Here is a 12,363-nt window from a genome sequence, read left to right as displayed (position 1 = left end):
CCCATCAACGCTTTGTTCATGTTATTCCATTAGTCCATTAGTGCAGGGTACACACAGTCACCGCGTAGCACGAAGCCACTTCAGCGAGTTAAGCACAAAATTTGTCACTAATTTCACTTTTCTTCCGTTCGTTTCCGTTGTTCTCCCTGGGATGCTCAATAGAATAGATTGGTTACATGGATCCACAGCCACCAGCTAACAAGACCATCGGATTGAAACTTGATTATTTTTTCCCCCGTCCACCACTGCGTATGTGCAATTAAAAATGTTATTCTTCGTGTGTTTGCCTCTGGCTTAAGTGTTATCCCACCCTTGCAAGTGGATCCAGCTTATAGTCCAATTAACCAGGCATTTATTGGCACCTTACAGCTCTTTGTCGGAACCCTACGAATACCCTACCCCTTCCTTATCCCCGCTGCGCACCGGCGCAACCCATCTCACGTGCCGTTTGCTGTTTGCAGTTTGCATTTTGCTTCCGCCTTTTGCCAAATGGAAATGGAAATGAAAATGAAAATGGGAATGTATCTGGATGGAATTTGATTTAAGCTCCCGCTCTGACAGTTGACTTCAAGGTCGAGTAATTATTGTTAATGGGAATTAGCTGAATGGTGCCCATGTGACCGGCCAGGTTTCAGGGAGGGAACGGAACCGCTGCGATCGTGCAGATTGATTGGGGAACGGGACGGAACGGGAAGAGGCGGAAACTGAACTAGAAAACTTTTTGTTGCCGCTTTGCGCGGATTCATAACGAATTTCATTCGAATGAAGTGCCCGACAGAATTATGCTTCACCCAAAACCCCAAGCCAATAATTAGGCTAATGATATAGAACTCATTTCTCGTCCAGGACCGGTACAGAACGGCGATTGTGCATCATAAGGTACCTGTGATAGCCATGATGGCAAACGCTTTTTTCAGTGATAAACTGACCCAAATCTGAAAAGCAGAAAATAGCTCCAGAAGTTCCAATCAATGAATTCTTTCCCTTGGAACATGAAACCATTGGAAATGCCTGTCAGGCTCTTTAAGAGCTTTAAAGGACGTTGCAAGACCGCTAGTCAGTTCTCCACCGTTAGCCTATAGGAATTAATGCACATGAAGATAATATTTAATAATTAAAATGTAAAGCTAAAAATTGATAAAGCTAAATCACAAAAAAATAGTAGTAGTTTCGGGAAACAAATATTTGCCAAAAGTCAGCGAATTATTGCGGTACTTGCTTGTATGCCATTTAGATAACTCTAATCTGAGACGGTTTCTGTTTTCATCGTGATTCATGGAAGATTTGTGCACGAGAGAACTTTCAGACAGTTCAAGCAACTTCTCAAGGCAAATGCGACAAGTGATGAACTTTCTCAGTGACACAGAACCCAGCCAGAACCGAAGCAGGCAAAAAACATTTTTAAGCTTTTGTTAGCTAATCACTTGCCCCAACAACAAAAAGAACTTTTTAAACGGTCAGGCTGGAACCCACCCAGCTTCGTAATATTTACCTTTTTAATATTCTCATACGAGCTGAGAATCTTTTAAAATTATTTCGTTTTTGTGCGACAAACACGCGTGGCTAGGGATTAACTCGTATTCTGTTTTCTGGCAGCAGCTGCTGGGAGCTCTAATTCTCTTTTATAAGGCAGTTGTTGGAGGGAGGTGCCATAAACCATTTCGTTTGCATGGCTAGTCAAAGATCTTGAACTATATTTGGTGGTGGCTTATGCGGATTAGGGCTTGCTCTTTGCACTCCTCTCTTAAAAACAATTGCCTTCCCCCAGCGATGAAGCGCCCTCAATTAGCACCTTCCGCTGTGATCTTTCGCAAATCGAATCAGAGATAGAGAAATCGAGAGCGTGATTAAGTTTCCGTAGGAATTGACATATTAACTAGATTTATTAGCGTATGGCCTAGAATTTCCAGCTCACACAATAGAAACACACGCTCCATACGGAAACCTCATCTCCAGGAACATCCATTCCATTGATTCCACCCGATATTCTCTGTTCCTACCAGTTAGCGCCAGAGCGTGTTAATCGAACTGTTTAACCATCAAACAAACGAAAGGAACACGAAAACAATCACTTCATGTCATGTGGCTTGTGACTAAGCCACTAAATTGGCCAAAACACACCGTATCTGACTGGGTTGGGAATATTCCAATAGCCTTTCTGTAATGTAATGCACATACTACGTATGGAGTGGATCCGATCCAGCACCAAAAAGTACGCTTTGAGGCCATTAGAAAGATAGGTACTACAATTATAAACTTTTGTTTATTGCAAGAAATAACAATTAAGAGATTCGGACTTCGACTAGTTGAATTCTTGCATTTCCGAATACGCTCTAGTCTTCTTAAATAATAAATATAACTTTACGTAATGGTGTTTCGGTATTATCAATCTAGTAACCAATACTAATCAACTTTCCTACTGCCATATGATTGGCGATGCATTTTTTAAGTGTTGCTTCGGATATGTAGTTCCAGAACTGAAGGGAAGACTCGCAGACCAACGAGAACGAGATTAAATACGACTTAAAATACTACTTAAATTTATGTTACATATATAGATTGCCATCTTATCCTAGTAGAATAGTAGTTGGATTGGTGTGGTTTGTGGGCTTAAATTGATCAGGAGTGATAGCCCTGACTTGTTGAGCAACATTAGCAACCTTCACTGTCCCTGTTTAAATGAACTATAACTATATAACTCCATGTATCTACCACCTAACTCCATTTCTCTTCTCAAAATACCTTATGCAGCCTTATGCAGCAGCGCCCCTCAGTTGCGTGGGCGAAAGGAAGGCTGCTGTCTGCTTGACATGCTTTCGCTTGGTGTCGTCTCAGAATTGAATTGGACCTCTCAAACTAGGGAACAGCAAATACTCGTGGTACAACGTTTTTATTTATTTTAAAAAAATAAATAATTTTGTTAAATTGTCATATTGGGGAATGGGATGGGTCTTTTCTTTTTTGTTGCTCACGTTTAATTAATCAAGATCATTTGATATACTCGAACATTGGGGCCCACGCCGCATTGCAGATGCTCTGTGGTGTGAAAGTGTGCTCAAAAGTTGAACAGAAGAAAACATTTCGTCAGACACCCCAGAATCCGACCCGAAGTTCTGATGCCCCCTGAATGCACCCTATTCAATTTCAAATAAATTCGCAGCACACAACATGGGTATAATAAAAATGCCATAAATCTGTGCCCCAAGGATCGGCATCGGCTGGGCAACTGCTGCCGCAGAAAATATACATTCAAAAATCCGAACCATTTAATTTGTTTTTTGTAGATTTTTTCGTGTACACCGAAACGCGCGATTGTTTTTTTCGAGTGAGAGGCTCTTAAATTTAGGTAACGCGACAGAAATATAAAGAACATATTTTATTATTTGGATTGAGTAATGCTATAAGTGGTCAAATAATCAGATCGCATACGACATGTGCGCACCTCCGATTATCCCGAATACCGAGTACCATAAGCTCTAGTATCGAGATCTTATAATGCGTGACAGATCTTGCTTGTAAACGCATACTTACCATCCAATAAATCACGGAATCGGAAGCGGAGAATTTGGTAATATTAATATTGTATATTTGAAATATATCTGTATATGTATTTATATATATTGTAGAATTTGATTTATGTTAACTCTAGCAATGTACAGGCTACACAATTAACTCAATTTAGTTGATGTAATCGGTATTTACGCTACACTTTAATCGGTAATAGTAGTATGTAGGGTAGGGGCATATTGGAGTGGATAAAGTAGTACAAATTCGGAACTCGGGAAAACGATACGCACTCGCACACATTAAAGCCTTACATAGCATATATATGCATACATATATATGTATATATACACATAGTGTGCATGGTATATATGTATATATATATGTAAAAACAACAACATTTCTCTTTAACCCTATTGAACAATACATCTTGCCTATGTATATGTTTATAAATATAATAAAAATATATATACTCGTATTGTATGGATACGACATACACACATACATGCCAACGCGCGTGTGCATGTATATATGTAACAACAAAACCAAGGGAACCAAAGGAGTGCTGGAAAAACAATGACTGGATTGGAGATCCGGGGAATAAAGGATTGATGATCGGGAATCGGATCAATCTATTAACATGGCCGAGTCTAGTCAAGTCTAGTCATCTAGTCATATAGTCAGGCGACTGAGGCTCTTCCTTGACTATTTAACGTTCACTATATTGAATACTGGACCGATGCGCATGAACACGCGCCTAAGGACACTTCTCAGTTCGGGCTTTAGGTCGAAGCACATCATCTCGCACAGCAGGCTGTAGTAGTTGGACACGTGCGTAGCAAACTGAAAGAGAGACACACGAATGAATATTTTGGGTACGAAAACTGGAAAGCAGAACTCACCCTTGCATCGGACATCTTGAGCAGGCGCGTCAGAATGAGCAGCAGCAACGATGTCCAAGCATCGCGATGTGCTTCGCTCTGCAAGCTCAGGTAGTAGGCCAGCGCCTCCTTGCACACCTGCACCAGCTCCTGCTCTATTCCCGGCCAGTCGCTGCGCCGATTCTCGTCGCCATACATCTTGAAGAAGATGCGCAGCACGCAGGCCAGTGAGGAGGTCTCCTGCTTGAGCAGGTTGGGCTTCACCGAACCCTTGAAGCCGGCTCGCCACAGCAGACTGCGCTGCTCCTGGTCGGCATTGAAACGCTTGGCGAAGCGGTGCGACTGCGTCAGACAATCGGCCAGGGTGAGCAGCTGGCGGGTCCTGAGGTAGCCATACATGCCCTGCTCCTCCCGCTGGCAGTCCAGCAGCTGCGACTGGGACCCGCTCCTGCCCCCCGTTAGGTCGGCGGCTGCCTGGGCCAGGGTCTCGGCATCCTCCTTCCGCGAGGTGGCCGGGAAGAAGACGATATTATCCATGGTCTGGATCAGCTCCAGCTGCACCACGCACCGGATATGCAGAGCCTCGAAGTGATTGTGCTCCTGCAGGGAGGTGGGGTGGCTGGAGTGTGCCTTGGGTCGCCAGCTGAGCAGCTCCTGAGGCAGCGTGGCGTTGAAGATGTCCAGGATGCACTGGCACGTCTTATCCCAGGTGACCTCATTGAACTTGAACCCGTTGGAGATTACCAGGTTCTCTAGACAGTTGGTGCCCGAGCGCGCCAGCTGCTCGTTACTCTGTTGGACGCACCAGTGCAGCTGGGCGAATAGCTCCTCGAGCAGCAGGTGGCCCAGCACATCAAAGTACTGGGTGAATACGTCGATGATGGCGTAGAGGGCATGGTTGCAGGTGGTGGTCATCCACTCGGACTTCTCGGTGACGTGCTCCGGCAGCTTCATGTTGTCGAAGATGCGGAAGATCACGTTGAACAAATCCTTCCACCAGTTCGGCTTGAAGCTGTCCCCGTAGGTCTTTACGATCTCAAAGAGCACGGTAAGGGCGCGCGTGCGCACGTCCAGCTTGCAGCGATTCACCACGCAGGAGAGTGAGAAGAGCATGGGGAACCAGCCGCGCACCCATACCCGATCCTCCTCCGCCACCGAAGCATCGTTCTCCATGCCCGCGTGCTCGGCAAACAGCTGGGGGGCCTCGTGCACGCACTGGGCGCAGTTGCGCACCAGCCGAATGGCCTCCATGCTGGTGTCTGGGAAACGGGCGGTGGCAAACTCCGAGAGGCACTTGACGGCGTCCTGGAACGAGTCCACCATGACGGCGAACTGGCGGTGGTACAGATCGCCGATGATCTTGCCCGTGGTCTGGAAGGCCAACTCCACAATGGGCTCCTCGTGGTCGCCGGCGGCCAGGTGGAAGATGCTGAAGATGTTCTTCCAACCGGAGCGAATGTTGTGGGCCTGCGAGTTCACCATTTGGGCTATGCACCGCACCACCATGTCGCGGATGGCGGGCGAGGCATTCTTCTTCATGATGTGCTCGAAGGGGCGCAGAAAGTCCTTCTGGAAGCGGAAGTTGCTGAACTCCCCCTTCTCCATAAACTTCATTGACAGCTGGCGTAGCGAGTCAAGTGCAAAGAAGGAAATCTCCTCGTTGCTGTTGCAGCCGACGGCATTGAAGTGCTCGCCCAGCACCTGCCAGATGCGCGACCACTGCAGACGGATGCGCTCCATGTTGTAGTAGCTTATCTCCACGATCTTTTGCAGCGAGAACATGCGGGGCTGCGGCTGCTGAAGCTCGTCCACTGACACCTGGCACAGGGCCTTCACAAAGTCGACAATGGCATCGCCATCCAGCCGCATGGAGCCCGTGAAAATACGGTCGACAGCCACCACAACGCTCTGGCTGCTCGTCTCCCCGATGTGCTCCTTTACGCTTGGGTTGAGCGAGTCCTTGAGCGTGGTCTGGGCACCCGACAGGAACTGCGGTCGCACTCCCGTGCCAATGAGCTGGGCCAGCTCCAGCTGGCTGATGCACTTGACAATGTCCAGCCAGCTGCTTCCGAGATAGTTGCCGTCCGTGTGGGCCACCATGATGAGGGTCTTGATGGTGTCGATGTTCTTGGCCTTCATCTCGTTGATGGGAGAATTGGCGTTAAGCAGAGTGAACCTGGCCAGGGCCTGGACGTAGGCATCTCGCTCCAGAGACATGTGGAAGATGCAGGCGATCCTGATGGCGCAGCGGATGCCGTCCAGGCACAGTGTGGCTATCTCCGGGTCGTCGCAGTCCTGCAGGCCCACGGAAAAGGCGGCCAGGAAGGGGGTCCAGGCCATCTTGAACATAGGACGCACGTGCTCCAGGTGCTTGGCCGATGTGAAGGGGGACTTGACGTGCGATACGGACTGCATGAGGTTGGTGGCCGTCAGGGAAATGACCTCCATCTCCATGTTCCAGAGCAGCTTGCGCCGCTTCTCTGTAATGAAGGGTTGCTTGCCACTGGGCTTGGGCTGCAGCATACCCGAGTTGTTCTTCATCTTGATCTCGTGCTCTGAAATCTCGTCGTAGATGGAGGACAGATACTCCTCGGGCAGGTCTGCCTTGCTGTCGCTGATTCCTCTGTTCATTTTGATGTACTGCTCCTTGGTCATCTTGTGCTTGACCTGCGGCGAGTGCAGGTCCGTCGTCAGCATGATAATGCTGAATGCCAGCACGTACACCGTGTCGGCGCTCTGGAACAATTGGTTTTGCGGATTGCACTCGCAGTACCTGCTGGCGAACTTCTCCATCAGGCGGTCGATCTTCTGCGCCTCGCCTGGCAGACGGAACTCCTCGAGCAGTATCCTCAGGGCGGCCACCACCTCCATCTGGCGGAAGTTAAAGGCATCGATGTAAGCGCACATCACCTCCTTCGAATGGTCATCGTTCTCGCCCAGATAGTTGCCGATGACGGTCTTGTCCAGGCGCTCGTCGTCGTGCAGCCACCGGGCAATGTCCGTGCAGGTGGCTCCCAGCAGCTGCTTCTCCTGTAAAAACTGCACTCCCTTCTGGGGCTTCCGGTTGAAGAGCTCAATTCCCGTTTCCATCACCTCCTTGCGCATCTTGCGCTCCTCCAGCGCTTCGGGTAGGTCCTGAAGCTGCTCCTGGTTGGAGTTGAGACTGTGGCTGGAACCACTGTACGCGGTCTGTATGGTGTTGTCCGTCGAATGGTCCTCTGTCGCAGTCGGGGACTGCACCTGCAGGGCCGGGACGGGCATGTTTGGGTTCACATACAGATCCTTGCTCCACTCCACCATGCACTTCAGTATGGAGACGAGGCACTCCAGGCCCCGGATGCGCATAGACTTCTCCTGCATCGGATTGGCCCCCAGCTCGAGGGCCTGCCTGCCCTGGGCAATCTTGGACAGGTCGTTGACCAGCCGCTCGAACAGATTGGCCGCCGAGAAATCACAGTCGTAGTTCACATAGATATCCACCACAGACTGGGCGTCTGCACAGATGCGTGTCAGCGCCTGGATGACCATCCACTTGTGCTCGAAGCTGCTCGAGTTCGCCTCTAGAATGTTGAGGAATATCTCCTTGAAGAAGACCTCGATCTGCCGCTTCAAGTGCACCTTGAAGTTGGACAGCAAGGCCACGAAGATCGACAGCGACAGCTCAAACACCTCAGGCACCAAACTGACCCCATTGTTGGACAAGGCGACGCACAGATACTGCTTGATGGCCATGACGAACATCTCGTTGGACCGGAAGACGGGCCCGGCGTTCTGCAGTATCAAAAGCAGCAAATGCAGCGACAGCACCTTGGAGCGCAGCTCGTGCGACTTTGGATCCGGCTGCCCATCCGGCAGGGGCTTCATCGAGAGCTTGCACAGCGATCGAAACACAAGAAAGGCATCCTTCTGCAGAATGTGGGTGAACTTGGCCGTGACAACGGCATCGTTCTCGTTGTGCAGCTCAACGCTTTCGGGATCCGAATGCGACGAGGAGTCGTTGCCGTTCACAATCGTCTCCGCTTCGGGGGCGTTCTGATCTTTCATGGCCTCATTGTACGCAGCTGTAAAACAACAAATAGATGTTATTCCATAACCAATAATTGTGTAAACAGGCAGGAGTAGATTGAACATATTATGTGGCACATAATAGCAGCGATCGGTATCATCGCTAATTAACTGCTTCCTGCCTGCTTATCAATTCATAGTTGCCACGCACCTGATATGATCTCAGCCAGCAGCTCCGAGGCAATGACTTCGTCAGTATCCGCCAGCGGCTCCTCACCATTGCAGTCTTCAGATGGCGGGGGAGGCTGCGGGGGCACCTCGTACACCTGGTTCTCCATGCGGGCAAATATGACATTTAGCATTTGGGTGAGTGTCGCCCGCGCTGTGGTCTGGTTGACTAGGTTCTTGCTGGACAGGTAAATGTCATAGCAGGTGCGCACAGCCTGGAGGAGCGTGAACTCGTGGATCTCGACATGCTGAGAGGTAACGACAGTGAGCAAAGCCTTGATGATCTGCAGCTGGACACCCTCGTCCGTCTGGGGCCCGCTAAAGCAGCCGTATATGGTGATGACAATGCGATCGATGAGCAGGTGGCCGGGGTTGGCCGAGTCCTGGATGGAGCCCGTCAGATGTCCGTAGGCGATCAGCTTTTGCAGGCAGTCCAGGGCTGTGACCACGATGCGCGGCGAGCGACTCTTGCAGGCCAGCTCAAAGGGCAGGAAGTAGGTCTCGGCGTTGATGATGCTGGCCGCATCGTTCTTTGGCAACGGGAGGGCAGCGCAGGGCAGCTCATTGCCCTCGGCAATCTGGCCGGCGCTGATCAGCTCCGCCTTGATCTGCTCGAGTGCCGAGTCGCAGGACTTCTTCAGCTGCGAGTGGTGGGAGCGCCGTATGTCCTTGTCGGCAAGGATTTTCTCTAGAGCACGCACAATAAACATTTCCTTGGTTTTCGTGGAGTTACTTTGCATATTGTGCATATGCAACTCCCAAGGTCGACCTTTATGTTTTTATCCCGAGTTGTCCAAGTGGCCCTCTTCTTGCTGCTGCTCTCACCCGTTGCCCTCGCCCTTGCTATAGCTTTCTGTGTGTTGTTCAGCAGATTGCGGAAACGACAGCAACTTTCGCTGCTGGCTGGTCTGCGTAAGCTGTGGTATTCCTCGAATGCTCGATGTCAAAACTCGGCATGCGGCGTGTTATTTGTGTGTTATATGCATGTGCATATTGAAATATTTCACTTTTTATTCCACATAGAAAGTATAGCTGGAGTAGTGTGACCGCGGCCTTATCGATAAAATATACCGTCCGACCCTCAGAAATATACCGAAACATACCGTCTCATTTAAAAAATATGCCGTAAGTATACTGACGAATTCAAGTTATATTTTACATATTCCTCGTTTTTGATCTTCCGTGGAATATTACTAGCTAGATAGAACTTTCCACCATGCCACGGTGCATCAATGCGATCAATACATCAATTTTCTACTTGACTTGCCTCTTCTACATACTTCCAAGCGAGAAAGCGTTATCAATAGAGTAGCACTTTAAAATGGCTGATTTAATAGGACGCGTAATATTTTAAGAACTATTTGCTACAATATTAAAATTGTACCAAGACATGTACTACAATTGCCACTCGTCCAGTGGAACATCTGCCATAAAGAGCGTGTTCTCCATGTTAGCGCCAGTCAGTTTCGTGTACTGCTCTTCCACGGCTGCCCCAGCGTCCGTAAACAGAGTCGCAGGTGGGACAGCGGTGGCCGGAATGTGCATGTACTTCTTGGCCAGGCTATGCAGAAAGGGATGCAAATGCATCAGATTTTCCCACAGCTTCATTGGCTCCTCCTGCACACTATTGATTCGTCCACAAAAATAGCTGGTGATCTCGTCATCTTGGTCATTGGGCTCTGTGATCTGGCTGTGCTTCTCCTGCGACAAAACCTTGTACGCTGCCCAGATGTCATAGTTTTCGGTCGCATCCTCTTTGACAGTGGCTGGCACTCGAGTCTTTACGTGTGTCTGAAAAATCTCGTACAGATCGCTCACGTACTGGGTCGCCAATTCAGCACTGCAAAAAGGCATACTTCGAAAGCGCGGATCCAGCAGAGTGGCCATAGCCATGTGAACATTCTTTTCCATGCTATCAAAGCACTCCTCTAGCTGATGGACCAGAAACAAGCGCAGATCATAGGTTATCTGATTTTCCGGTGAGCTCGGGTGCTTCTTCAGTTCGTTGATGAGGGTATACACTATGGGCAAGGCCTCGCTAGCCACGGGAAATGACGTTTCTCCTGCTCGACTGAGCTCCTTCATCGAGCTGGCCAGCGGCTTCAGGACTGCCAGCAGCTCCCGACACTGTTCCAGCTCTTCCTCGGACAGGGGCGGGCTAATCTCAAGTTGCAAATAATTTGGCAGGTGCGGGGCGTACTTTGTGTATAGCTCCAGCATATCAAATTTGCTGAGGGGGCGTTGCTTCACATCCAGATGTAGCTTCCTTTGCGAGAGGAGGACCCCACTGTCGAGGTAACATGTAACGTAGGGACGAACCTTTTCGCAGAATTCAAGAATCTCGGGGCGCAGCATGGTGTTCTCCAGAATAGTGTTGAGCAGGTATCCGAAGCAGGGCACATGTCGATGATCTCCCAGAAGGGCCGCCACAGCATCCTCGAGCAGACGAGATCCTCTTGTCACCACGCAGGTGATCTTTGCCTTGCTTATGTCGAACCGTCGACACACCCGCGCCATCCGCTTCTCAATCTGACTGGCATTGAAATGCTCAGGCAAGCTTTGTACCGACAACGTTCTGGAAAGCTTTTCCAGACCCTCATAGAAGTGAACCACCAGCACCAGGTGGCTTCGCTCCTCTGGTGTAGTGTGAACGGCACAGCTTAGGGAAAGCGTTGCCAGTCGTGCTAGTTGTTTGCGCAGCTTCGATGCGTGCAGATGTCGCTGATTGCAAATGTACGATTCCAGCTCATTCACGCTGGGAGGTTTGGAGCCAGGGCACAACGCACTCACCAAATGCTTGAATCCCTCGGCCTGCATGATCTGCAGAGGCTGCCTGTCACGGCAGACGAAGAAAGCCATGTTGTGAAGAAACGAACGCTGGCCTGGTACTCTAGCGTCCAGGTTGCTGTGAAAGTTGCTGCAAATAATATTTTACTATTGCTGGCATTCGCAAATTATCTTCCAGGCCGTGACTTACGCGATTTCGTCCTCTACGTCGGCCAGCGGTAGATCCTGTATTTCGAATAGGTTATCGTTTGCCACCTTAGGCTCGAATTCTATAATGTCCTCGGCACTGACTGTCTCTGCACCAGTCGTCCAGAAGCCAGCGCCCTGTTCCTGTTCAGCCTGTTCAATTGCCCGACAAGAGGCATCATCTAGCTCTATGATATTATCTGGCTCCCCTTTGGGTTTGATTATAGGCTCACTGGTATTGTGATATTGCTCCTGGAACAAGGACCGCCCCTCGTAAGGCGGAGACTTTTTTATTTTCCTTTTTATCACATGGGACTCACGCTTGCACATGCCACGCACCACAACAGATTCCTTATTATCGATATCTCTGCAATTTACAAAGTTAGCTCATCAGCCCTCCGTGGAGACGCTATATTTCGAAGGAAGTACTTACATCTGCGGATGGGTCTTTATGTGCTTCATCAAGTTGGACGTGTTTCCGGAAGTTTTGATGATCTTTTCGCAGAGCTGACATTGCGCCGTGTTGTTGTGTAACTTATCGTAGTATTTCCATACTTTACTACGCGCCATGGCCGTGGATATGGCTCCAGCAGCTGGACGTTGTTCTTATTTATTTTTATTTTGTTTTTGTATTTGACTGCCGCTTAATGTGACTGACCCTCAGAAATATACCTCATTGAATTCGTCAGTATATTTACGGTATATTTGTAAAATGAAACCACTAACCATACAGTATACTGTATACTATATGGTTAGTGATGAAACGGTATAG

At 49.1% G+C, this 12,363-nt stretch overlaps 2 protein-coding genes across 2 annotated transcripts; both read right to left on the bottom strand.

The window, feature by feature from the left end:
* Nucleotides 1-3,585: 3,585 nt before the first annotated feature.
* Sec71 (ADP ribosylation factor guanine nucleotide exchange factor Sec71) lies at nucleotides 3,586-9,704 on the bottom strand. The gene is made up of 3 exons (XM_001356210.4): nucleotides 8,602-9,704; nucleotides 4,407-8,446; nucleotides 3,586-4,347 (listed from the first exon to the last, which is right to left on the bottom strand). The coding sequence occupies exons 1-3, from the start codon at nucleotides 9,365-9,367 to the stop codon at nucleotides 4,210-4,212; spliced, it is 4,944 nt and encodes a 1,647-aa protein (XP_001356246.2). The 5' UTR covers nucleotides 9,368-9,704; the 3' UTR covers nucleotides 3,586-4,209.
* Nucleotides 9,705-9,922: 218 nt separating this feature from the next.
* On the bottom strand, nucleotides 9,923-12,274 carry LOC4816291 (zinc finger BED domain-containing protein 4). Its single transcript, XM_001356211.3, has 3 exons — nucleotides 12,025-12,274; nucleotides 11,596-11,958; nucleotides 9,923-11,535 (listed from the first exon to the last, which is right to left on the bottom strand). The coding sequence occupies exons 1-3, from the start codon at nucleotides 12,159-12,161 to the stop codon at nucleotides 10,014-10,016; spliced, it is 2,022 nt and encodes a 673-aa protein (XP_001356247.2). The 5' UTR covers nucleotides 12,162-12,274; the 3' UTR covers nucleotides 9,923-10,013.
* Nucleotides 12,275-12,363: the final 89 nt, after the last annotated feature.

Source organism: Drosophila pseudoobscura, chromosome 4 (genome assembly GCF_009870125.1).
Source record: "Drosophila pseudoobscura strain MV-25-SWS-2005 chromosome 4, UCI_Dpse_MV25, whole genome shotgun sequence".
Taxonomy (NCBI): Eukaryota; Metazoa; Arthropoda; class Insecta; order Diptera; family Drosophilidae; genus Drosophila; species Drosophila pseudoobscura.
Note: the sequence above shows the minus strand (reverse complement) of the source record. Positions and strands in the feature narration are given on the sequence as shown.

Excerpts from the sequence above, each read along its gene's own strand:
- Sec71 (XM_001356210.4), bottom strand. The coding sequence starts at position 9,367 with ATGCACAATATGCAAAGTAACTCCACGAAAACCAAGGAAATGTTTATT. Across the intron at positions 8,447-8,601 it reads GCTGGCTGAGATCATATCAG|CTGCGTACAATGAGGCCATG; the intron begins GTGCGTGGCAAC and ends GTTGTTTTACAG. Across the intron at positions 4,348-4,406 it reads TCAAGATGTCCGATGCAAGG|TTTGCTACGCACGTGTCCAA; the intron begins GTGAGTTCTGCT and ends TCTCTCTTTCAG.
- LOC4816291 (XM_001356211.3), bottom strand. The coding sequence starts at position 12,161 with ATGGCGCGTAGTAAAGTATGGAAATACTACGATAAGTTACACAACAAC. Across the intron at positions 11,959-12,024 it reads ATAAAGACCCATCCGCAGAT|AGATATCGATAATAAGGAAT; the intron begins GTAAGTACTTCC and ends TGTAAATTGCAG. Across the intron at positions 11,536-11,595 it reads GACGTAGAGGACGAAATCGC|CAACTTTCACAGCAACCTGG; the intron begins GTAAGTCACGGC and ends TATTATTTGCAG.